We start from the raw sequence: 26,915 nt of genomic DNA, 5'->3' as shown, positions 1-26,915 counted from the left end.
ACAAAAAAATCTTGTGCTTTTACGTAAAAAAAATAAAAAATCATGTCACATGTTGTTTAAACACAGTAACAAATATTTTGTACTTAATTACGTCCCACCACTGGTTATTGTTATTTTTGACATTTGCGTTCTATGTCTTGGTCACCAGTGCGAAGTGAAGCTCGCCCAGAAGCGCGTCCGTCTGGAGAGCAACCTGGGCGGCACGGCCAGCGACGACGACGAGGGTGACGAGGGCGGCGACTCGGACTCGGACGACGAGTCCTCCGCCAAAGCTCGCTACTTCGGTTACGTCAAGCAGGGCCTGTACTACGTGACGGAGATGGAACGCTTCGCGCCGCCACGCAAGCGGCCCCGCACCGTCGTTAAGAACTACCGGCTGGTTAGCCTGAAGTCCACCACACCCGAGGAACTATACCAGAGGAAGGTATGAGGCTTACAAAACATCCAAAGGATTTTGGGTTGGTTTATTTACACAATCTTTAAAAAAAAATACAAATATGGCAACAACAACAAAAAAAGAAATAAATACAACACGTGAAGGTGAGGTAGAAACCTATCATGGGCTTATCAAAGACACCACCTATAAATAGAATAAACTAACATTTAAATAAATAAAAAAATAGACTACTAATGCTATATATAGCCTCAAAAAAACATATCTTCAACATAACTGAATTATTCTTTTGCAAAATAGTTCCATAACAGCACACACATTAAATACTGTATCTACAATCAGTCAAGCTTCTGCAGTACCAAATGTCTTTAACATCAAAGCTTCCGTAAGTTTCATTTTATATGTAGATAGAGACAAAGAATTGGTTAATAAGTGTGAATTTGTATTCCATAATAGGACCCCACGATATCTTAATGAAAACTGACCTCGAAATGTGTGATACAATGGTAAATACAAATTGTTGACTTGTCTGGTTGAATAAGAATTAACTTGGGAACTATAGTTAAAAAATGTTTGAAAACCTTGAGGCAAGTCTGAACCCATGTACTTCAATTTGAAAATAAATATACACATTTGCTAAAAAAAAATCTGATAAAAAGAAAACCTCATTTTGGAAAACTTAAATACCATGGTCCTCAGTCGGGAAAGGGTGGCGTGTCCTCTCCGGGTCGGGGATGAGGTTCTGCCCCAAGTAGAGGAGTTCAAGTATCTTGGGGTCTTGTTCACGAGTGAGGGTAGGATGGAGCGAGAGATCGACAGGCGGATCGGTGCAGCGTCTGCAGTAATGCGGACTCTGTATCGGTCCGTCGTGGTGAAGAAGGAGCTGAGCCAAAAGGCAAAGCTCTCGATTTACCGGTCGATCTACGTTCCAACCCTCACCTATGGTCACGAGCTGTGGGTCGTGACCGAAAGAACGAGATCCCAGATACAAGCGGCCGAAATGAGTTTCCTCCGCAGGGTGTCCGGGCTCTCCCTTAGAGATAGGGTGAGAAGCTCGGTCATCCGGGAGGGACTCAGAGTGGAGCCACTGCTCCTCCGCGTTGAGAGGAGCCAGCTGAGGTGGCTCGGGCATCTGGTTCGGATGCCTCCTGGACGCCTCCCTGGGGAGGCGTTCCGGGCATGTCCCACCGGCGGGAGGTCCGGGGACGACCCAGGACACGCTGGAGAGACTATGTCTCTCGGCTGGCCTGGGAACGCCTTGGGATCCCGCCGGAGGAGCTGGTTGAAGTGGCTGGGGAGAGGGAAGTCTGGGTTTCCCTCCTAAAGCTGCTGCCCCCGCGACCCGACCTCGGATAAGCGGAAGAAGATGGATGGATGGATGGATAAAAAAATATGTACAAAAATATATTCTTGTACTATTTCAATTTGTGTTTCTGAGTTTTGTATTTTTACAAAATAGAAAGAAATGGCAATAATTGATTTCCGACTAAATTGTTGTGAGGCGAAACGAAGCAGAATTCATTCTTCGTTTCTCAGTCAAATTCCAGCTGAGTGAAGTGACAAAACAAGTGTTGTCTTTGTTGCCTGTGATACAATCTCGCAGCGCTGGGTCGGCCTTTCTCACAAATGCTAATTGCGGTGTTCAAAAGCGTCAGCCGCCGCTCGCGACAAATTACGGCAACGGCGCCAATCTGCACTTTCACAAAGCCCTCCAAGTTTGAGCGCCGCCGGCTCATCAGTCATTTTTATGAGCCCGCATCCAGCGCCTTCTTCATCACTGTCATCATCATTGGAGGCCATTAGTCTTGCCCATCATTTCCAACAGCCCAGAGTTAAAAGTAATACATCATTATTACTATCGCTTTGGAACACTCGCTGTCCAGACCGCCTGCAGATTGTACCCCCCAACCCCCACCTATTCCTACTTACAATATGCTATGCAGTCATCCCTTGCTATATCGGGATTCACTTAGTGCAAATTGAGTTTTATGGAAGTTTTTTTCTTTTTTCTTTTTTTTTTATTGTGAAGTAAGCAAACTGAATCCTGCCATAATATCCCTTTTCATTTTGTTTTGAACTTCTTTTATGATTTGAAATGTCCGCACGCAAACAAGACATGACCTCACTCTCCCTGACATATTTAGAACAGGAAACAGATTCTGGCGTGATTTCCTCCACAGTCGGACCTTCCCTTACACGCCCTGGCAAGGTTGCCGACATTTTCATTAGGCCAATCCGCTGAGACGGAGAGAGAGCGGAAAGGAAAGAAACGTTTTTTGATGTCCTCCTACGACAGCTTTAACTGTGCGGGGTTCTCGCTGTCCTCGAGGAAGTGCAGTCTGGCTAATGTGCTGCTTTGTACTCCCACATACAGACAGAGATGGATACACTCTGTGTGTGTGTGTGTGTGTGTGTGTGTGTGTGTGTGTGCGCGCGCGTGTATGTGTGCGTTTGTACATGCACACAGTGCGCGTGGGCACGCTATTGTCGAATCAAATCATTTTAAAGGCATTGATATGACACAAAAGCATCTGTGTTGCCAACAAAGGCCGGCTATTTAAATCGGAACTTAAAGGCTGATGCTTATCATTACTGTTTTATACCTGACATGTCCCCACATTATAACAGCAAATAAAGCACTGTACCTACAGTATGCTAATGCATTCAGTCGGACTTAAATCATCTGTTCAGCATCACGAGTAGGCTTGAGGTAGGCATTAAATACACCAGCACAATTAAAGAGATGTACATTGTGCTTAACAATAACTTTGAAAGAACGCCACTGCTTGCGTAGTATGTAATATGGGCCTCACCTATAGAATATGTATGCCCCACCTAAATTTATTTGTGGTTGTTTTGTTGTTAATGTAATAAGGTACAGTGAGCCTGTCTGTTCTGTTGGGACTCATACAACAGAATAATAGCTTTGTGTTCAAATAAACAAGGCCACATTTCACACTGAGTAAATATATTTATGATTAATATTATCATTATTTCCATTATTTTGCTTTTTTTGGATATTTTTCTAATAAAATAATATACCTGCCTTGGCTCAAAGTTTGAGAAACATAAATGTAAATATTACAATTGTGGTGTTCCACAAGGATTGCTACTCAGTCCACATTTTTTTTCCCTTAACGTATACTCAAATGTAATGTAAAAAATGGACTCGCAGCACAAAACTAGTGGAGTTCCACAAGGCTCAATCCTAGGTCCAGGCTACATCAATCAAATCAAATTGAATTTTTATAGCAATTTTCATACATTACCTCATTCACTGCCATTGACGGCCATACACGTCAAAGATCCATTTTACACCTGGGCTTGCTTACGGTTGTGGATGAGCCTATCCAAGTTGACTGTGAACAACTAAACTGTTCAACTGCAAAACTACAGGGTTCAGATTGAGCCAAGCTGCACAAATCAGCTTTGTGAACCACTACGCTAAAAACAGCCAACACATCATGCATCCATCCAACCATCTTCTATCGCTCATCTCCCAGCTGACAAGGCAACTGTATCTGTGACACTTTCCGGATCGAAGTTGTACAAAACTGAACCACTACACTATTAACTCATTCACTGCCATTGACGGCCATACACGTCAAAGATCCATTTTACACCTGGGCTGGCAGTGAATGAGTTACAATTGCAAAGTCAAAATGTAGTAGTAAAGCTAGATTGTATAGAAATAACTGCTCTGATTTACAAAATTAGGTTACCTCACCGCCGTAGGCAAGGAAACTTGTCATAAGCAGCTGAGACGCTCTGGAAAATTCTTCTACTTTTTAGTGTTTGTTTACACGCATGTGCCTTTAAGAGGCAGGGCCTGGTAGGGTGCCATGATGTCGGACAGTTTGCATTCAATGTAGTGTGACAAAACCTCAAGGCACCACTATGTCCTGCCAAAACCCATAAATTAGATCACTTCCAATACAGCGAGGGCAAGAACAAAGTGATGTAAAAAGTTTGACATGATTTGACATTTAATCTGAGTCACATATGATGTGAACGCTTTCTTGATTTGGATTGTTTTCCAACAGATTGACAATGAAGAATACGGTGAGGCCTTGTCTCTGGCCCAAGCGTATAATTTGGACTCTGACCTGGTCTACCAGAGACAGTGGAGGAAGAGCACAGTCAGCATCGCCTCAATACAAGATTATCTCGTATGTCGAACACAAGACAAACATCTATTCTCCATCTCACACGTCATTTATTAACATTCTTTCTCTTTCTTTCGCAACCTGTCGTCCCCAGAGCAAGATCCGCAAGCGCACGTGGGTCCTGCACGAGTGCGTGGAGCGCGTCCCGGAGAATGTGGACGCGGCCAAGGAGCTGCTGCAGTATGGCCTGAAGGGCACAGACCTGGAGGCCCTCATCGCCATCGGCAACAGAGAGGACGGGGGCAGGTGCGGGAATCTTTTTTTTTTTTTTTCTCCCTTTTGAATTCAATAAAAGTCTAGCGGTGGAGGTGGAGCTCACCCGTGCCGTCGCCTGTCAGGTTCATCATGCCGGGCGACGTGGACCTGGACGACCTTCCCTATGAGGACCTGTCAGACGAGGAGGAGGCGGAGATGAAGAAGGAGAAGGAGAGCAGGAGGAAGCGAGAGCTGCTGGACAAGGTCGATTTCAGCAGGTCAGTGAACACGCGGAGACGTGAGCCGTGACGTGCGGAAATGCTAAAAGTAAAGGAGACTGAGAAACGGGCTTCCTAACGTAGTGGCCAGGATTTTTCAATAGACTCAGTTGCAGAGATGATGATGTGTCTATTAATGCGCGAAGGCGTTTATACGTACCATATTTCCTCATGTAGCTGCTTAGGGACATTCATCTAGTCATCTGCAGAGTATCTGCTGTCTGTCAAGAGGAAAGAATAACGTGACTTGACCACCGGACAGCAGTGTAAAAATCATACAGACACAAACGAAAAAGAGTCTCACAATAACTCTGAGTCACTTAGTAATCTGCAGTGATATTATTACAGATAGTAATTTTTCCTCAGAGGATAATGAATGGAAAGCCTTGAAGTAGGGCCGCTCGATTATGAAGAAAATATTAATCATAATTATTTTGGTAATAATTGAAATCACGATAAGGATAATCATTTGTTTTTTGGTACAAAACAAGAAAATGTTTAAACGCGTAAAAAAATATTGAGACAAATTTCTTTGTCTTTGCTAATTATGCAAGTTCCTTTTGAACCAAAGAAAATATATTAAATTAGTCATTTTAAAATTAAAAAAGGTACAACTATATAAATGTAAACAACTCAAAATTAGTATTAATAATCTATTATTTGTGTTTGCGATTATGCTAATTTTGTAATTGTGGAGTGTAATAATTGAAATCGCAGTCATAACTCGTCCAAGACACATGAAAACAACAATGACCAACGGGAGGGACAGAACGGGAAGCCTTGGGTAGGAAAAATAAATATAAGGAAGGGAAAAAACAAGGCTCAAGCTCTGCCCTTTTAAAGGGGGGTACAGAATGAGCCTGGAAAAATGATATTGACCGTGTCCACTGTTTGTATTCAACAACTTTTGACGCATTGGCGTTTTCCATTATGTGCTAGCATTCAGCTAGCTGGGGCATTCTTAGGGCTTTTTTTATTTATTTATTTATTTTTAAATACACTGCTTGTAAAAAAGCAGCTGAACGACAGCTTGTATCTTCCTGAAACTCTCATATCACACACTCATATCTAAACACATCACTGACCTTTTTTTATTGGGGGCAGGACGTCAATCACTATTTGTGAGAGCTCTGTCTGTACTACATGGTGCAATACTATTTAGAAACTGTGATGTCTTATTTTGAATGTTTTTCTTTAAGAGGAAATAAAATGAGAATCTTATCTCTATTAGTTTTTATCAGCCTCTGGCCTGTTGCCTCGTCTACGGCAGCTTGTATGAGGCCATTACTTCTCCCTGGTATCAGCCGCTGTGGTTCCAAAGTGGAAGTTAGTAGTGAGGCGTGGGAGGAAAGAGAAGAGCGGGCCACCACCTTCAACAATAACGAGCTTGCGGGGAGGCGGGGGGACATTACCGTAGACGAGAGAACTTGGCGGCCGGCGCTAGCGAAGATTAGCGGCTAATCAGCTTGCTGTAATTTATGCCTTTGTTGTTAAGCGCCCGGGGAAAGACTAATGAAAAAGCCTTCAGTGGCCACTAATCACCTCTCATATGTGCAGATCCACTCGCACCATCAAGCCCTTCCTACGCACATTAGACACGATTAAATCGTTCGAAAGGTAAACGCGGGGGAAAAGAAAAAAACATGCATTTACGCAAATAAATGGCGCTCATTAAAAATGCATTTGCGTGCAGATGTAGCTTCTCACACAGCTGGATGCTCTCCATTGTCGCTCCCGCTTATCAGGCACTTAACCCCTCAGCACAACGAGTGCCGGCACAAGGTGTGCACTTTTCACACTTGAAATTCCATCCCTGAAAAGAAAATATGATTGGATTGAAAGAAATCACTCCAGGCTCTAATGAATTGCATTCTTTCTAAATATCTTCTGTGCACGCACGTGTGTGTATGTGTGTTTGTAGTGTGCTTGGACTAATGGATTCAGCCCCGTCGCCTTGAGGCCTGCGGCACAGGCCAGAGACGGATAATAATTCTCTTAATTTCTTTTTAACTACACCACCGTTACAGAAATGGCTTTGTATCGATCACATCTGCTCTGCGTGTGTAGATGAAGACGATATTTAACTGTTGTCTTGTCGCACCGAGTGCTTCCCTTCGTCCCTCAGGGTACTGCGCCGTGTGCTTTGAAAAAATTACAGTGAAGCCCCTGTTCACCGCAGGGGATCCGTATCAGACCCTGCCGCAGTAGGTGAAAATCTGCAATATAGAGATAATGCTTTCACTCCTTTCACACGCTTTAAACGGGGTACAAGATAGCGCTGCAGTTTGATATTACAAAAGTAAATCGCTGTTGTCTTTGGAGCCTTCAGAGCTGAATGAATGACCCGATGGCCTCACTTTTTGTTTTGTGTTTTCGGTCTGGGGAAGTTTGTAGCGCTTGCAGCGGAACATTCACTCATTCCAAAAGTCATATTACTATAAAGTACATAAATAATAACTATAAACACCGGACAGGACTTTTTTTTTTCTTTTTTTTTTAACTTCTTATATTTCAACCGTGTAAACATTTGTTAACAAAAAGTATTGTTTTTATCATTTTTTTTGTCGCCACCTCATCTGTCTGTTTGTGTGCGTGTGCGTGTGCGTTAATAAGCTCGTACTCTGACACCATTAAAAAAACGCAGTGCCGGACTCCATTATGCAACATAATGAATCACGGTTTAAAACGAGTGCACGCGTTGTATATTCAGTCTCGCTTGAATGTGCAGCAACACGAATGCTGTCCAACACTAGTGCTACGTTTTGCTGGCTAGCTAGTTACTGGCTGGTGCATTCAGTACGGTGTGGTACTTCCAGTTTCCCACACACTTGATCAATGATGGAATCAATCAAAGGTCAGGTTAGACCCCTTAAATCCTCTCTAAATCTCCATCTTAATTCAAATCGATTATGTGGAGTTTAGCAGCACTGCTTTGCTTATTGTTGTCACTCCGGCAGTTTTTACTTTATACTACAGTCTCTTATAGATTCTTTTTTTCTTTCTTTCTTAAAAATAAATGTACGAGATGTTGAATCAAACCAAAATGGTATTGTGTACATGGTCCTTCTAATCAATGCACAATAATGGCTTTACTACCGTAATTCTTAATCAGTTACAAATATGGCATGTGTGTTTATGTTGAAATTTAAAGTTTAAGGGCCTAATCTACAAAAGCTTAGTTTGTTAAAAGAACGGGTACAAACTTAATACTAAATCTAAATCAGTTAATTTAGCATGTCCAATGGGATTCATTGAAACTGAGACGAAACGCAACAACTGATTTGATGTCTAACTGCGCGTGTAATAGGCAAAACATTTTTAAATGCCAGAAACAAAAATTCTCACGTCATCTGTTTCGCAATACGATTTTGTAGAATCCGAATGATGAGTTGCTAGCTTCATTTAGATTAGCCGAGCAATTATTTTATTTTATTTTTTCCTGCAACTCAATAACCTGTCTGTTTCTCTTCCACTTGCACTTCCAATTCCATTACTTTGTGGTTCTCGACTCCACCACTTTTACAGCTGCCATCAGCGTTCGCGTAAGCTAACACGCATCGCAGCGCTCACTATTTCCGTTCTTAGTAAATCAGTCTGAGTCGTTATTATAATCATTTTTTTCCCCCACCTCTCACCACTTCTGGTTTCCAAAGAACGATGCTGTAATTAGCGCCAATATGAGCGCTCAGCTGGCGCGCTTTGATGCAGCAGCGAGCACGATGAGCCGGTGTTAATCTCGACTAGTGTGTGTACTGTAGAGGAAGCCCGATAAGGAGTGATAGTGCGCCCTGTAATGAGGGATTAAGACTGCAGTGGATGGGTCAGTCAGCCCCTCTGTGGTCACTCTTCACTTGATCGCCGTTATTATTAGCCAGCTTTTCACACTCACTTCTTTCCCGTGCAAGATGTCACACATAATGGTTAAGCGATTCATCCTTCATCTTCCGTTGTTTTATAGGAGCAGCTGTTGGAAGGGTCAGAATTAGCGTAACAACTGTCAAATATTATGGATTAAAAGTAGGATGGGAGAATATCTGTCCCAGGCCAATGCAAGCCGTAATTGCAGACACCAGACACTGATACTTTAAAGCAAAAAATAAAAATAAAAAATCTGACATCAATTAAGTCCTCCTTGGCAGTAGTTGGTACTCTACTGCAGCAGTTTCACCCATCTGCCAATCATCTGTGTCAAAAAAAGGTCACTTTTTTTTGTTTTTGTTTTGTTTTAAATGGCGTATATTTCAAAAGTACTAGTGGTATCGGTACTCAGTATCGGTAAGTACTGAAAGAGTGTATACTTGTACCAGCCCTAATTAAAAGTGTACAAAATAAATACGAAAATGATTACAAACAAAAAATAACATTAAAATTGTTTTTTAATTGTTTAAAAAAAATCCCAAATATTATAATTTTAAACTGATAACGTATAAAATGTAATTGTAACGATACATTAATATGTGTACAGTTAAAAACATTAAAAGTAAAATCCATCCATTTTCTTGACCGCTTATTCCTCACAAGGGTCGCGGGGGGTGCTGGAGTCTATCTCAGCTGGCTTTGGGCAGAAGGCGGCTGAGATAGGCTCCAGCACCCTGGACTGGTTGCCAGCCAATCGCAGTAAAAGTAAAATAATATATTTTTGTTAGATTATTGTAATGAAATATAAAAATAATTTAAAAATAGTAATAAATAACCTGTAGAATGAAAGAAAAATACATTTAAATGTGTTTTTGTTATGATTTATTTTAATAAATTATTTTTTAATAATATATGACCTATGAGATTCAATTTATATAAAAAATGTGTATGCATAAAAATAAATAAAATTACAAGTAGGTAAAACATTTTTTTTTAATAAAAGACGAAATAATTTTCGAAAATAGTTGATCATTGAAAAATGCATTCCATTCCATTATTTAAGATTAATATCTAAATCAGATTAAAATGAAAGTATTTTTCTTTATTTTTACAAGACACACTGACATATCTGTACAGTTTAAAATTAAAATCACTACAATATACACATGTATTTTTAAAATGGTTTTGTGACATTTTGACTTTGAATAAGAGGATGCATGTTCCTGATAACTGTTGCCATTTTGGGCTTCCAACTTTGCAGAAACTGTTTTGAGGGAAAGCACCCTCTCTTTAAATGCACTTTTACTTTTGGCCAAACGTTGTAGGTCTCGACAATTATTCCATTTTCCTTTTATGCAATTGAAATCTCTCATCTGACCACTCACCTCGCTCTGCTTTACTGCCTTTCTTTTCTTTCCCAATTGGAAGTAGCGTGCATCCAATAAAGCACGGTGCCTTGTTATTTGCGGCCATCCGCTTTATTTACGGCCGTGATTCAATTACGCAGAAAATGGATTTCGGCCGGGCGCACAGTACAATCAGTCACCTGGCCGACAAGCGCCGTCCAATGCATAAGAAAAGCAAAGGCTTGCTGGTTGTTATGGTCAGTTGATTTGCTGTGATTAGAGGGAGATGATGCCTACTTGGCGCTGTGGGAGATTTTAATGGACAATATTGGCGAGGCTTCCAGCAGTAGTTGAAGTCATCATACTCTATTTTTCTTGAGGAAGCAGTTGAAAGTGGTGTCAGTGCTAGTAAATACCTGATTGGTATTTCTCAGGGTGTTACGATTCATCGATTTGTTGAGTTCTTTGAAACAATTAAAGGGGCTGTCTGCTGGATTCACTCAGGAAAATGCACTTTTTAAATACAGGGTGTACACACTTTAACTTTCTCTCAGTCTCCACATCTGTGTTTTTGTTAATCTTTGGTGGTAATTTCATCCTAAACCCCCACCTCCCCAGCCTGTATTTTGCCATTTTGTGTTTGTTTTGTAAACAGCGGGACATTTCTGTGGAAAGACAGTATTTACTACCCTCCAGCCAATCGCAGAGCGGGGGGTGGCGTGTCGCAAACGGGGCCGGGCGAACGTGTCAGCTGCGTGACGTCACTCCTGCGGCAATTTGAAAGCACGCACGGATTTTTTTTTTCTTCACTCACTCATTCACACACGTAAGCTTCTGTGAGTGAGTGACTTGTGAGGGTTTTTCCACTGAAACGTCCCGCTATTTACAAAACAAACACAAAATGGCAAAATACAGGCTGGGGAGGTGGGGGTTTAGGACGAAATTACCACAAAAGATTAACAAAAACACAGATGTGCAGACTGAGAGAAAGTTAAAGTGTGTGCATCCTGTATTTAAAAAGTGCATTTTCCTGAGTGAATCCGGCAGACAGCCCCTTTAATGGCATTTATGAACGATTTGTTGCGACTTTGGCTTTCGTCATCTATTTTTCAACTTCACACTATTGTGAACGAGGATAGTTCAAATGCTAACATGCTAACAGCTCTTATGCTAACATTTAGCGCGATGGTAACCCAAGTGGGGAAAGTTCAGAGGCATTTAGAAAAAGGTTTTACTTTTCCCCCTGTGCTATTCGAATGAGAGTTAATGCATTGCTAACATTTCTTAGGCTAACTATGCAGTAAATCTAAAAAAATCTACACACCTCTGATTAATTTTTGTGGTAGATAATTTCAAAATATTGAGTTGGGGGAAAAAAGATCTTTTCAAGAGGTGAAATAAAAAAAACTACCGTTATAATAATAATAATAATAATAATAATAATAATAATAATATGGTTGCACAGTGTGCACACCCTTTTACAACTGGGTTGTGGCTGTTTAGTTTTTTATTTTACCACATTCACACTCACATTAAATAGAAATCAGCACGTCTGCTACTACAGTATTTAAAATACCTCTGATTAAACACAAATACCATTATGGTTTCTAGCAGAAGCCCGAAAGTTTTATACAAACTCGTATTACTACTTAGAAGTGTAAAATAAAATCCAAGAAGAGCATTTTCTTGTTGCAGACTGACGCTGGAGCAGAAGGAGTTGTGCCGGAGCCGACTGAAGCTGCTATCGTACTTGGACAGGCTGGCAACGTATGAGGTAACTTTAAATGCATCCCTTCTCACACAGGCACAAATTAATGCTGTAATTGTTATTGTTAACACAATTGCGTTGTTTTCATGTCCATCCAAAGGCAGTCAAAAGTTTTATTGCGCTTTCATTAAGCCTTTCCTCCTTAAAAGTGTTCATATATCTTGTCGCCAGCGCGCAACATTTAACTTCATGTAATGCAGTCGACCCATAGACGTCATCCTCCAATGGCAAAGGGCAGAAGGGACTTGATTGGTTTAACCTTTCACCAAATAAAAGGTTGCAGCCATGCTTTTTGTCTTCTTGTTGTCCACATGAATGCTCCTTTCATATTTACTGATTATGCCGTATGGAGCTAGAAGCATCAGTGGAATATTAATGAAAGGCAGGAGTGAGCTCCACAAACGTTTATAGCACTCACTGCAACATAGATGCTATTTAGTGTTAGCATTATGCTAACTGACTTAAAAGCTAAGAGTATACCAAATGTGATTCTTTGTTTTCTGTTCAGTTTGACAGTAGAGAAAAAAAAAAAAAAGAGCTGAACGACAGCTTACATCTCCAAAAACTCATAGGTTGAGTCGCTCGTATCTCAAGACACGGCTGTATTCTCTGTTCTGCCTTTTGGAGCTCTTACGAAACCAATTGCTTCTCAGCTGCTCATAAAGTCCTGCCCAAAGCAAAACGAGGATTTTCTTATCAACCTTCCATTGAAATTCTCTCTGAAGCGTGCTAATCTCATTTTCAAAATATTGAAAGGTTGTAGGCCATACTTGCGTGAGAGGCATTTGAAGAATCTGACACGAGAACGGATGGCTTTTTGCTGAGAAATACGCTTTTATTGCCCTGGTGAAGGCCACCAAAAGTATATCAAGCCGGAGAGTTGAGATTCAGGGTGAGTAATGTGAACGCCGCCACATTTTTTCCACGCTCCATAAATCGCCACGCGGCATGGCGCGGCGCACTTTTTTTCTCAAGCAGCCAGCAGGAAAAAGATTAGATTTTAGCCCGCTCAGATAGAAGCGAGCCAGACGGACATTGTCATGGTTACCGCAGCTGCGCCGTCGCATCTGTTCTCCCCGGCCGTCTATGAATATGATATTACGGCGGTTTTATCATCCCAACTAGGCACGGTGCCGTCTGAGCACGGCCCATTCAAAGGCTGCTTGCAAAACCCGCACGCAGTTCAGAATTTTTATTTTTTATTTTTTTTTTAACCCCATTTGAAATAATGGGAATAGCAATAACATGTTCCTGGTCAAACTGACTTCATTATAAACCCTTTAACTCAGTCATTGGCAGCTGTTTTCAAAGCAGACGTTTATTGCCGGCTGTTGAAGAGCATTTTTGATTGACCCACAGAATATTGTGCTGTGTGAAATATAAACGTAAGTCTGTCTCTCTTCTTTAAAGAGCAGAAAAAAGTTAGTTTCTAGCTTTTTCCATTATTCACTAATTAGCACTGGAAGATGGTTTGGTTTCACCCAAAACTCGAGTTTCTGATGAAAAAGCAGAGCAAACGAGCATTTTGTGAACCAGAACAGTGACTTTGGCGTTATTTTTTGCTGTTCTGGCGCCTCAACTATAATACAGAAACAAGATTGGGAAAGGGCTTTTAATGGCAAATAGTTATTTATTTACAGATATAGTATATAAGATATTGTTGACTCAAGTTGAATGTCAGTTTTGTATGAGGTCAAGTGCCTAAACCTTCCTACCTTTTTATATGACTTTTTTTTTGGTATATCTTTTTTGCATTTACTAGTATTCTCGTGTTATTTTTCTCCCTACAGGAGATACTCGGAGGTCCCCACGCAGCCGAGCAGAAATACGACGCCGAGTTCTTCAAGAAGTTCCGTAGTCAGAATATCGTTTTGTCGGCGCGGAACTACGCTAGGGTAAAATTAAATTCCTACCGTGATAACTCTTGTTTTTACACTTGACGTAATAAAAATTCCTTTGGGCTACAGGAAAGTAATGTGCAGGCTCTGGACATCCTCTTCACGTACCACGGGGCAGAACTGCTCCAACATCGACTCGCCATCCTTTCCAACTTCCCGGAGACCACATCTCCGCACGAGTACACCATTTTGCTGCCTGAGGTCTGGTGAGTACGTGGCACGAACCCCTGGTGGTTGGAGCACGGGTGTCAAATAAAAATGCAGGGCAATTTATCAAAAACGTGATGAAAGCTACTCATAATGCTCATTTATCGGCTTTTATGGCTAGACATGCCTGAAATGTCAACATTTGACAAGTGGTCGTGTCACCTTGCGTTGGTCTCAATGTTAACAAGCGTGCATGGAGCTGATGAAACAAAGGCGAGCGCTCAGTAAAAGCTGACAAAGACATCAAAGGATAAACACGCTTATTTCTACTTCCAAATGGAAATATAGCAGTAGGTGAAATAGTATTTATTGTCGTTGTAGGAGCAGCAGCCACATTAGCTTCAGGTCGTCATCGTCATGTTCTTCGTTGTAGAAGTTTGAAGTTATTAGTCTTTACACGATCCGGATTTTGGAGCCAATTACTGATTGATCTGATCAGAAGATGGACCAAAATACCTATTTATTTACATATTGATTTACTGGACAGTCAACCCTCATTATTCTCCGAGGCAATTGGGAGCGGCCTGCCCAACAAATTGCATGTAATGGACACCCGTTGAAATGCATTGTGAAAAATAACAACAAACCCTAAAAATTCTCCCAAAAATGCTAATCGGCTAATAAGCGAAGTGCGCATTAAGTTTGCGCATGCGTGAGGGGAAAAAACGAGGCTACCAACTACCCTATCAATTTGAATGGCAGAGAGATTAGAGTGGTGACAATCTTTGCGTAACTGTACACTTTAAAGCTTGCAAGTCAACTTCCCCGGTGTCAGTAAACCACATGCTATGAATGTTAATAAAAAACAGCAACTTTCCAGCGGTTGAAACGTTTCTTTCAGAGCCGATTCCATTGGATCCAATTAATTTTCAATGACCGTTTGGTAGTTTCGCCTACCCACAATGCACCACGCCGCTACCCATAATGCACCTTCAATTCGAGAGAGATGCGCATTTCGCTTATGACATTACAGCCGATCACAGATTTTGCATAAAATTCTAAATATCTGTTGATCCAATCCATCTGATCAGATCTAGATAAAGTCTAGTAGTTATAATACTTTGAAGTAATAGCATTTGTAGTGGTAGTATAAGTTGCTGTTGTAAACATAATTTTAATAGTTGTGCTAGTTATAGTAGTCGTATTTGTAGTATTAGCAGTAGTAGTAGTAGTATGATGGCAGTAGTATGAGTGGCAGCAGTATATGAGTAGTATTAGCAGTTGTACTTGCAAACCTTGAAACAACTGCTACTTGACGCACATGGAGCAGCAACACATACAAACAGCCCCTTACTGGAGTTCTCTGCCTTCTGTGATGCTGCATGTCTTCCAGTGTAGCTCAGTGCTGCCAGCCATGTTGTGGTACAATATGGTACTGCACTCAAGCTATGTAACGCTAAATTCAACTTTGTCTGTATATGCTAAACATGCAAATCTGCAAAAGCATTTGAGTGCAAGTGATGCCTGCGATATAGTGGGGGCTTGCCGTCATCGTTTTGGCCGACAAAACATGCGCACACCTTCTTCCCTTTTTACTTAGTGTCTTGTGTGAGTGTTTTTGTATGGAGGTGGGGCAATTGCGGCTCTGCAGTGAGCATCCATCACGGCCAGCCGGGCTCACCGCGGGCAGCTTCCCCGCTGTCCCCCGGCTTACGAGCGCCGGCCGCACTGCAGCACGCGAGCAAGCAGGCAGGAGGGAGAAGAAGCAGCAGCCCTGCCGCGATTATTGATCAGGTTAAAGTTGCAGAAAAAGAAAATCGCTGAAGTTTCACAACTTGGCCTTGAATTGGTCTGTTTTAGCTCCTTTTCCTCGGCACTCTCAGCTTGTGATTGGAAGGAGATTGTTGGAATTATTCATTCCGCACATCAGTATCTTTGCGCTTGCATTAATATTTACCCTCCATCTTTCTTTCAAATGAGCTTTTTTCTTTTTAAAGACAACCTTCCAGGGCTCGTAGTCTTTTTATTAATTCCTCGCTGCAATGAATTAACTTGCGGCAGTTTTGGGGAAAGATAAACGTTCATTTTTAATAGGAATCACTTGCCACTTTGGATGATTGTTTTGTGCTTCTTTATGATCGTGGCGGCGTTAAACACTACACTGAGAAGCTTTCTAAGATTGTTTGCGCATTCTGGGAGTCCCTTAAGTGAAAATAAAAATCTTGTAGCTGTGACACACCACACAGAAGAATGTTGACAAGCCTGACAGATTTGAATGATTATAAAAATCGACATGAGAATTCAAAATCGGTGAAAATCAAACCGTAGACAAATCTCAACATACTGTTGGTATTTTTCTTGACCTTGACCGTGTTTTCTATGTGGGGTCAGCGTGGATGAGCGTGGTGAGCGGGCGCTGATTGCTTGGGACGAGCAGCGGCACCGGCAGACCGACTGGTGCGAGGCGGATGACTGCAGGTAAGCTCCGATAATATTCCTATCATAAAACGACACCCTTCAAAATTGTCATGATATTTTCAAATAAGAAAAATAATAGCCAAGTTTTTTTTTTTCTTCATTGAAAAAATAAAGTGCATTTTGCTGTTGCAGACCCCAAAAGTCCCTACACTATTTTTCAAAATATGATGATGCTTGACATTAAACAGCAGCTATATTCCACCTAAGCGTATGTCCCAATGACCTCGATTAGGGCCATGTTGGAGCAGAACCAGTTTGACGACGACGCCTTCCTGTATGAGGATGCTCCGGATCTGCTGCGCTTCCGCTCGCCGGCGCCCTCCGTGCAGCTCCTGGCTGAGTGGTACTGCAACCGAGCGCGGGATATCGATTCCTGCTCCCGACAGGTACGCCCAGCACATCCTGCAACCGTTTCAGCAGCGTTGCCTTGAGATACGAGTGACCTGCCTTATTAGTTGTGATGGCAAAAATGGCCGCACAGGCTCCTAATGATGTCAGATGAGGCCCATTCGACACTATTTGAGGTTGTTACAGCAGATTCACAAGTGTGCGGCCGTCTTTTTTTTATTTTTATTTTTTTTTTAATTATTTTTTTTTATATGTGGTAAACCAATGGAGGAAAAGCATGAGAATGATTTGGTGATTCTTTGCTCATTTTTCAAGGCAACTGTGGGGAATCGTGCCTTTCATCATCATCATCATCATCATCGTCTCGAGATGAAGCCACAACTCGTGTGCGTGTGTGTGTGTGTGTGTGTGGGGGGGGGGGGGGGGGGGGGTGATTGTGTGTGTGTGCTTTGTTAATCTCCAAGAATCACAGCAGCAGCTTTCTTCTTCTTTTCTTCTCTCCCTTGTTCCTTTTTAATTAGACCTCATCTCCCTTTCTTGCTCTCCATGTCACTTTACTCCGGAAGGCCCCAGGGATCTTAACTCAGTCCCTAGACACTTTTTTCCACCACTTGTGTGCTTGACAGAAAAAGGAAGTCCGGACACTTAGAGCACAGATCTTCACCAAGGCAGTTGAATTTTATTTTATTGTAGAATTGCCAATTGTGATTTTTAAACCCCCCCCCCCCCCCCCCGCCTTTTTTTTTTTTTTTTTTTTTTGTAACTACAAAATTTATTTATTCTTAAAGGTTTGTTTTCATTCTTCACCAAGTAACAACACCTAGCAATTACATAGAACCCCCCCAAAACTTTTTAGGGATAGAAGTGGCACATTTGGATTTTAAAGTGAATTTTTTGTTGTTGTTTTTGACCATATGAAAAAATGCAGTGAATGTAACGCAAGTGTTGTGGCGCAGGTGGACTGCGCGCTGTCGCTGGTGCGTCTGGGGACGGAGCGCTCTGTCCCCGGGCTGGAGCTTCTGTGCGACGACCTGGTGACCCTGGAGACGCTCGTCTACGAGACGCTGGGCGAAATCAACCTGACTCTCCGAGACCTGCAGCAGCTCGCCGACATCGACAAGCTGCGCCTGCTCATGAAGAACGTAAGACGGACACAAACTTTCAAAAACATCGTTTGTGACAGTATCCAGTGTCAAGTGTTGTATTATTTTCAGAAACATTTGTGTAAATGTGTGAGAAAATCTAAACAGAGCATTATTATTGCTAAATACTTTTTGTTACTTTTTTTGTAACTAAAGTATATGTTTTTAATAATTTGGGGCAAAATAAATAAAAAGTTGGTGTTTTTTGTTTTTTTTTGTTTTTTGTTTTTTTGTTTTTTGCATTTAGCAGTATCATTTTTAACTAGATTTGTCAAAACTGATTAGCATTATTCCATGGCAAAGGATGTGAAAAAAATGAGCATTATTGTTTTATTCAGTAATTTTTTTTAATAATGTTCAGCAAAACTCATCAAAACCAACAGTTATTATTTCTAAAAATTTAGCTAATTATTTTAAAAACTAATTCTTAGCAAACTGGTCCAAAGCCCATTACAATTTTATTTTTTTTAAATAATTTGTAAAGCAATTTTTTGAGCAATCAAAATGAGCATTTAAAAAAAAAAAAAAATATGTATTTTTTTGCCCAGAAAGTTCTAGATAATCATTATTAGTGTATAAATAAATATTTTTTTAAAGAAAAAATATTTTTAAATAATTAATCTTTAAAGCAGTCAAAGATTTACATTATTATTTTTCAACTATATATATATTTGCAATTTCTAGACTTATATTGTATAAAGAAATCAATCAAAACGTCCTTATTGCTTTTTAAAAGTATTTTTTTTCTGATGCATTTGTTAATTTTGTTTGGAGTCAGGACATTTCCACGAGGTCATTGAGTAAGTTCCCATTCTTTCCTCTCGGTCAGTCCCAACACGGAGGCGTTGAGTGTCGTTTGTTCCACAGTGTTTGTTTTCTCTTTTCATTTGAGCACGCTAATAAAAGCCGGCGGGCAGTGGTGGTGGTGGCTGTTGCGGCTAGCGTAGCGACCGCGGTGTCCTTGGAGTGCGTTATATGAGGCGAACGGTCGCTAATGGGCCGCCTGCTACTTGAACCTGCCAGGACGGGCGCCAGTAAGATCAGCCATGCGGGCCGCCAGGCAGCCAGCAAATGTCGTTTACTGCCACGACAACAACCGTTTGACTGCACCGTCGGGACGAGCTTGCTCGCTCGCATGTTCTTAAATTAAATTACCCCCTTTGCCGCATCTGATGTCCTCTATCACAGAGAAGCCAAGTAAAGTCAAGTACAGTATTTCGATATATAACTGGTGCCGAGTGCACTTCTACCTCCAAATTCATCACTTTTCAGGAGAGAAAAAAAAGATTGCATGTTTGTTCAAAACATCATCAAACAGAGCAATTTTGTTCATCAAGTGTATAAAGTTAGTAAATGTCTTTGTGCCAACAGTCCAGCAAGGAGCGCTATGTGAAAGACGCCTTTCAGTGGATGGTGCCCTTCCTGCACCGCTGCGAACGACAGGAGGAGGGCGCTGCCGAGCATCTGCTGCGGGACTTCCTGGTGGGACTGGCCTGCAATGACCTCGCCTTTCCGCTCATCATCTTCCAGCACTCCAAACCTGAAGTGAGTGCCACTAAAATTTTACAAGAACGCTATTGTGGTTACGTTAAATTTAGTGCTGTCAAACGATTACAATTTTGAATCTGATTAATCACACTTTTTAATTTTGATTAATCACGATTAATCAGCTAAATTACTTAATAAATACAAAATACCACAATATTTTGACATTAACACATTTTATTATCTGAATGTCATTTGCAAACATTTAAATGCATGTACACAATTGCATGCATGCGTGTATTGCAAAAAACGTAACCGCATCATATCAATTGGGTGCAATTCAGCAATTATTAATTAATTAAACGCAAATTACTTTTGCTTTCTCTAAAGTCCCGTCGGGGTGTTTAAAGCGAAATTTACCACCGAGCACACCAACTGGAGTCACCCTGCTCATTTTGGAACAACAGGCGTAGGAAATGCCGTGCATTGACCTAATCACTGACCTGCGCAGCCTTCAATGTAACCATCCGCGGTTACGTTCAAGGCTCAAGTGCGATAAAAAAATAAAAATAAAAAATAGTGCGATTAATATGCGTTAATACGTGATTAATGCGGCATTTGTCTATGATTAATCTATTAACACTAACTTTGACAGCCCTAGTTAAATTGCAATAATTACAGGCCAAAAAAATATTTGGAAATTGGTGCCATTGTTTCAGTCCTGTTAGATTTGTAATTTGCAAAACTAATTTAGCAAAATATCTATATATAACAGGTGTATTATTTTTATGAATTAAATACTGCTATTTATTTTTTTTTTAATTCTAGCAAAATTATTTAAAACTGAGAATTTTTACTTTTGTAAATTTTATATGTGAAAAAGATAATCATAACTCCCTTTCATTATTTGAAATTATTGGATGGCTAGTTTTAAGTATTTTAAAAACTATTTGTTTTTAAAATTAAGTATTACATCGATTTTAACAAATTTATGTCCATATCAAGGAAATTATTCTATTTTATTCCATTCTTTCCATTGCCTAGGATTGGAAAATCGCTTCTGCCAACATGGCCGCCATGCTTGCACATCTGTGTAGCCTGCTCTAATTATAGTAAATCTGTTGATTGGGCCTGCCAGTGTACCAAAGTGGCTAATCCTGGAACTGACAGATCTGACAACTACTGTAACAAAGGGGACATCGTCAGCAACCAAGTCAACATAAATAATTCAAAACATATATATATATTTATATATATTTTTTTTTTCATGGGCAATCATGAATAATTTCAGTGAATCAAAACGGAGTGTCATTGCTTTTTAAACAAATAAATTTGAATATGTCTTAAACGGGATCTCATTAGATAGCATCCTTAATAAAGTGTATTCCATTTAATTGATTTCATGTGGAGACGTGTCGCCGAGTATTGTTTTGGGCATGTTTCGTGCGTGCCGCCTCCTCACCTTCCTCTCATGCGAGTCTCCCTCATCCAGTGTCCGCAGAAGATGATCGGGGACCCCGACCAGCTGATGGCGGTGGCGCTGGAGTGCATCTACTGCAGCGAGAGGGACGACCAGCTCAGCCTGTGTTACGACATCCTGGAGTGTCTGCCTCAGAGGGGCTTCGGGTAAGAAGAAAAGCAAAACATGGCCCACTTGTCTCCCTTTTGGGACTTCAAGGTGTCATCAGGACAGCAGCTCCACTCTGTCTTGCTCTCTTTCCACTTGAGCTCCCCCGTAAGACTGCATGCATTTTAAAAGAGGCAACCATGACCAAAAAGGGGGGTGGGGAAGGATAATGGTGAGCCTCAGTAGATAAATTTTTTTTTTTTTTTTTTTTTTTTTTTTTTTAAGATGGATCATCCCCATGTGTGCACTTTGATATGAAAATAGAATTACTACTGGGAAGTCATTTTCTCTTTTTTTTTTGACCTGTTAAAAGAAATTATTCAGTTTGAAATGAGCTGACTTGTTCTTCACATTTTCTATATGGGTGCAAAGACATTACGGTAGTCATATTTTATTTAACTTGTGCAATTATGTGGGGATTAACAGTACTGGTAGTTTTATTTTACCTTTGAAACTTTTGAGGGCTTTATGGTTGTTATTTACACCTGTGCAACTTGAGGGGGTTCATGGTCGTCTTATTTTAATCTTTGCTACTTTTTATGTGGGATTTACAGCAACCTTGTTTTGCCCTGTGTAGCTTTCAGGCTTTTTCAGTACTTTCATTTTGACCGGCACAAGTTTTATGGTTTGTATTTTAACATGTGCAACTTTTAGATCAGGGGTGTCCAAACTTTTTCATTTGAGGGCCACATACAGAAAATCAGAAGGACGCAAGGGCCACATAATGTTATGAAGAGAAATTGTGTTTAGTCCTAAAAATTGTACAAATTATTTGTGCTTTTGCATATTTAGAAAATCCCAGGCTATTGTGACCATGTCGAAGTATCCTTGAGCAAGATACTGAACCCCCAATTGCTCCTGATGCTGCGTCATCAGTAGGTGAATGGGTAGTCACAAATGTAAAGCGCTTTGGGGGCCTTGAAGGTGGAAAAGCGCAATATAAATGAAGTGCCATTTGCCAATATTTAAAAAAAAACCATGGGAGCGACGTCATCTGAAGGTGCTTTTTCTATTAGCTGCTGCTAAATGACGTCACGTATGTGTGACATACATTCACACGTCATTATTCCAGTTTATATCAAAATAAATCTACTAAAAATCACATTTAAAATAATCTCCGAAGGCTCATGCGTGAAATTAATTACCAAAGACTTAAAAGAAGTACATTTTTTGCTATAATTATAGTTAGTTTTAGTTAGTTTTGTAAACGTAAAATGTAGTTTCAGTTAGTTTTTGTTTTTTAAAAAGCATTTTTTTTATTTTGTTAATGAAATTGTTTTTTGAATTTTAGTTTTAGTTATTTAATTTGTTTTAGTTAACTAAAATAACCTTTAATGGCGCCTGTGTTTTTCAACACGCTCCCCTCTTACTTTGACCATCTCCAAACATTTTTGTTTTTGTTAATTTATTTTAACTGAGTCAAATGCCATTTTTAGCATATGCCGCGGGGCACTGAAAAATGGACGGCGGGCCGCAAATGGCCCCCAGGCCATATTTTGGACACCACTGTTTTAGACTATTTAGAGTATTGTTATCAGAACTGGTATGACTCTGGGGCCGTTGACGGTAGTTTTTTTTTTTTTTTTTTTGTACATCATTTGGAATATTTACAGTGTACTATTTTTAACATTGCGAACGACACATGACCAAATCCAAGAAATGGGGGAGCCGTGTCAGTCGTTACCTGAGTCCTTAGGCACTCTGTTATCAATTTTTTTTCTTCTTTTTCTTATCATTTTTGACAGCCAGTGGCGAAATAAGTTGGCTAATAACAGCCGGACTTTTCTGCTCAATTCATATTCCACAACCTATATTAATCAGAATGTCATGTTTAGACTAGTTGGGCCACATAAAACAGATTGTAAAGAAACGTTTTGACTTGCCTATCCCTTTAAAATGTCTTCTGTGCAAGTGATCAAACTTTTGATGATGATGATGATGATGATGATGATGATGACGATGAAAGCAACTAAAAAGTACTTTCCCCGCTATATTGATTATTACAGCGCCATTTCATACACAGCACTTGACTCACCGGCCTCATTTTTCCCCCCTGATTTCGCATGAAATAGCTTTATGGGGAAAAAGAAGAGAGATTCACAAGTGCATTCTTAAAAGATGGTTGAGGGAGATGAGGAATGAAGGTGGAACAAGTCGTGTGGAAAAAACAGACAATCTGAGACTAAAAAAAGCAGAAACACACACACACACACACGCACACAGACTTGGGCTAGTTGGTCCTGGGTCACCTCCCAAGCGAGCGACATAGCAGCCTGACCCGGAATCGTCGGCCTGGAGGCGTAACGTCATGGGGGCTTTTTTATATTTTTAGGATGGCCTCGTAGTGGGCGCAAAAAGAGGCCACAATACTCATTATGCGTCTCAAGCTCGATGAATGACAGGCTCGGTCACATCTTTTGCACCAAACCACGGTCGCATACCCAAGAAGGGCTGGAAGACGTTTATGGAACATGCATAAAACACATTTAATATGCAGTAGGATCACAAATGAAAAGAAAATGTAAAGCTAACTCACCTTGGTGTCATTTGGAACATAGTATACACAAAAAATGGTGGATTATCTTGAAACATACAGTACAGGCCAAAAGTTTGGACACACACATCTCATTCAATGTGTTAGGTTTATTCTCACTAAGTCAAGTTAAGGGAAGAGAGAGAAGAGAAAAAAAAATTGCCTTCAGTGATAATCTACAATGTAAATAGTCAAGAAAATAAATAAAATGCACTGAATAAGCAGGTGTGTCCAAACTTTTGACCTATACTGTACATAAAAAAAAATATATAAAATTTTTTCCTTTATTAATACAAAAATATGCGAATATGTGAACATTTTTAAATCAAGCTTTTATATAAAGAAAATACAAAGTGCAATATCACATCACGTTAAACTTAAAACATTTTTGGAATCTTACCATTTTTTTTCCTGCAAATCTTAAAACATTTTTGGAATCTTAACATTTTGTTTAATGCAACTCTACATTTGGAAAAAAAAGTGACATTTTATTTATTTAACATACAGCAAGCCAATAACCTTCGTGCAATGGGTCGCAAATGGACACCTCTACCTTAGGGGTGTGAATTGCCTAGTAAATGACGATTCGATTCGTATCACGATTCATAGGTCACGATTAGAATCAATACCGATTAATCCCGATACGAATTTATAAGTCGATTGTTGGGATTCTTTTTTTTTTTTTTTTTTACTCAAATTTAGAAAATACTGATCAGTAAACTTGTACATGTACACAGTAAGATTTGTATGAAAATTATTTATTTATCTGAAACTTCAGTCTGATAACTGAGCCACTATATTTAACAAACAGGTTATAATCTCTTTCATGTTTGAAATAAAATATTAAGGCTTAAGGCCTCAGTATGCTTCTGCAAGAGGCTTGCGTGGAGGAGTTACGGCGTAGCTCCGCTCGTGCGTTTGCCTTCCGACTTGTGCGCAATACACATCTGTGTCTGCTGGAGTTTCACACCAAGTCCCGCTGTCGCTATGGCTGGGACGCCACAGAGTGGCGATTCCTCTGCATTTTATGACGGATTCAGGAAATTCAATTTAATTCAGAAACACGAAACAAAGCCGGGGGGAGAGTAAGTTGATTTGCGCCGCCAGTTGCCTTCACTATCTGGGCGGGGGGCGGGGAGAGAGAGAAAAAAGAAAGAAAAAAACTCCATCGAACGGACCAATCAGAAGCGAGCTATGCCCCGCCATCTACGGCGTTTAAGGATTGGCGACGTGTGCACCGCAGCCGGCCACGAGCGACGCGGCACTTAAAATTTATGGCTCGCGTCGATCATGTGACCTACGGCGTTCATCAACGCGAGAGCAAACGTGGAGGCATAAATTAGGCTTTAACGTTCCATACAACATTTTTCTGTGATTATCGTGTGAACCCTAACCCTAAGTAAGACTTTTTCTTGAATATTTTTCCATAAAAAATGGATGTTTAAAAATCGATTTGGCCACCTATTGAAACAATTTGAGAATTGCACGACGTAATATCACGATATACAGTATTGCCGAATCGATTTTTTTTTTTTAACATGCATACCTCTACCATATTTAAAAATTCACTTAAAAATATATATATTTTTGAAAATGATATTTTCCTAATTTTCCAGGCCAGAGACGGAGGTCACACCATCTCTGCACGATCGGGTGGACAAACTTGAGAAGCACCTCAGGTAAGATTCTTTAAGAATATTGTTTTTTTGTTTTTTTTCATCTAAACTTCATTCCAGGTTTTTTTTTTTTTTTTTTTGCATCGTTATTTGTCTTGCAAAAAAAAAAGCCATTCATTTTGCAAAATGGATGCATGTTCATTTAAGGCATTTCATTAGTTGTTAATACTCAATAGAGGTCACTAAACCAAAATAGTTTGCGTGATTGCCTTGCAAGCCACCACGTGGACAATGAAAGAAAGTGTGTTGAAACTGTTATTATACTGATAGTATCTTATTTTGAAGGGCTTACTTTTGACAGGAAGTTAGGCTGAACGCATACGTTTGTTAAATGTTCATTTATCCACTTAATTAGTCAGTTATATCTATTTCACTATACTCTCGATACGATGTATGTTTTCTTCTTACTAGCTTTGGGTGTATGAAACAGATGAATTGGATTTACATTATTCAAGGCTTAATCAGTAAAAGCGAGTTTCTGCTGTATTTCGCAAGTAAAACCAATCGCAATCATGCTGCAATCGTGTCTGAAGACAGCCGAGATGTTTGCTTTGTAGTTACTGTCGCTTTCCCTCCTCCCCTCATAATGGCCCTCTGATGGAGAACAGTGCCAGGAAAAAAATAAAAAATAGACCGGCAAGCACAGTCATCGCACACGCACACATGCGCGTGCACAATATATCAAAGCAGTGGCAACGGTCCCGTGGCGTTCAAACAGCCTGGGGCGTTTTTCGCTGCTACAGTTTAAAATCACCTACATGTCGCGCTCCTCTTCTTCTTCTGCTGCTCCTCCTCCTCCTCGTTCTCCCTTCCCCTCAGGGTGAACCCCTCAACACACGGCGGTGATGGGGAGGAATGAGGATAAGGAGCAACCACAGGGAGGGCAAAGGGTGGCACACTAAGGGGAATGCAGATGAGGAAGGAGGAGGAAGTCGGCTTTGTAGTTCCAATGTTGGCCGTTACTTTTTAAATGAGATTTTTTTTTTAATAGGCGGAGAACCTCGTGTGCATGTGGTTCTTATGGAAAATAGCCCCACTTTTTTCTTTACAAGTTGCCTGGGAGTGTAGATTGGCTCCCACACGTATTTTTTAGGAAAAGGCGGATAACAAAATATTTGCTTGGTTGTTTAACTTCACACTTAATGGATGAAGACGCCTCAGTTTTCCCCATCAAGGAAAAAAAATGGGCAGGAACAGTAAATATCTCACTTGATGATTTCACTTCGCACACTTCTAAGCCCATTTGAACTCGATTACATCATTTGAATGTGTCGAGATTTTCTCCTTAGAATAAAGCAAGTTGCCTCTTTTTGAAAATTGAGCCCCCAAAGATATTTTCAATTGGCATCATGAAATTCGGTATGGATGTCTATCATGAGTAGAGCTGCAAAAAACGCTCAGGTACCCATGCCCCCAAAAGACATTTGCCATTTTGGTTTAAAGTGGCCATTTTAGATTAATTTTGGCCTTTTCCAGGTGTCATTCCAAGGAAATTCAGCCTCTGAAGCCAGTTTTACGTAGCAACATAAAATTTAGTAGCCATATCTTATAAGTAGACTCACAAAAAAGTTTCAGG

General features: G+C 40.4%; 1 protein-coding gene across 3 annotated transcripts in view; it reads left to right on the top strand.

Annotated features, from left to right (window-relative positions):
- The window catches only part of nbas (NBAS subunit of NRZ tethering complex), a 155,593-nt gene that overhangs the window by 30,914 nt on the left and 97,764 nt on the right, over positions 1-26,915 (top strand). For all 3 annotated transcript variants that reach the window (XM_077510416.1, XM_077510415.1, XM_077510414.1), the window contains 13 exons: positions 149-424; positions 4,438-4,563; positions 4,655-4,806; positions 4,899-5,033; positions 11,933-12,011; positions 13,796-13,900; positions 13,973-14,109; positions 16,442-16,528; positions 16,761-16,914; positions 17,833-18,018; positions 19,390-19,563; positions 20,996-21,129; positions 25,280-25,342. In XM_077510416.1, the coding sequence (XP_077366542.1) occupies positions 149-424; positions 4,438-4,563; positions 4,655-4,806; positions 4,899-5,033; positions 11,933-12,011; positions 13,796-13,900; positions 13,973-14,109; positions 16,442-16,528; positions 16,761-16,914; positions 17,833-18,018; positions 19,390-19,563; positions 20,996-21,129; positions 25,280-25,342 (1,808 nt within the window). The remainder of the gene's footprint in view (positions 1-148; positions 425-4,437; positions 4,564-4,654; positions 4,807-4,898; positions 5,034-11,932; positions 12,012-13,795; positions 13,901-13,972; positions 14,110-16,441; positions 16,529-16,760; positions 16,915-17,832; positions 18,019-19,389; positions 19,564-20,995; positions 21,130-25,279; positions 25,343-26,915) is intronic.

The sequence above is a fragment of the Festucalex cinctus genome, chromosome 21, assembly GCF_051991245.1.
Source record: "Festucalex cinctus isolate MCC-2025b chromosome 21, RoL_Fcin_1.0, whole genome shotgun sequence".
NCBI lineage: Eukaryota > Metazoa > Chordata > Actinopteri > Syngnathiformes > Syngnathidae > Festucalex > Festucalex cinctus.
Note: the sequence above shows the minus strand (reverse complement) of the source record. Positions and strands in the feature narration are given on the sequence as shown.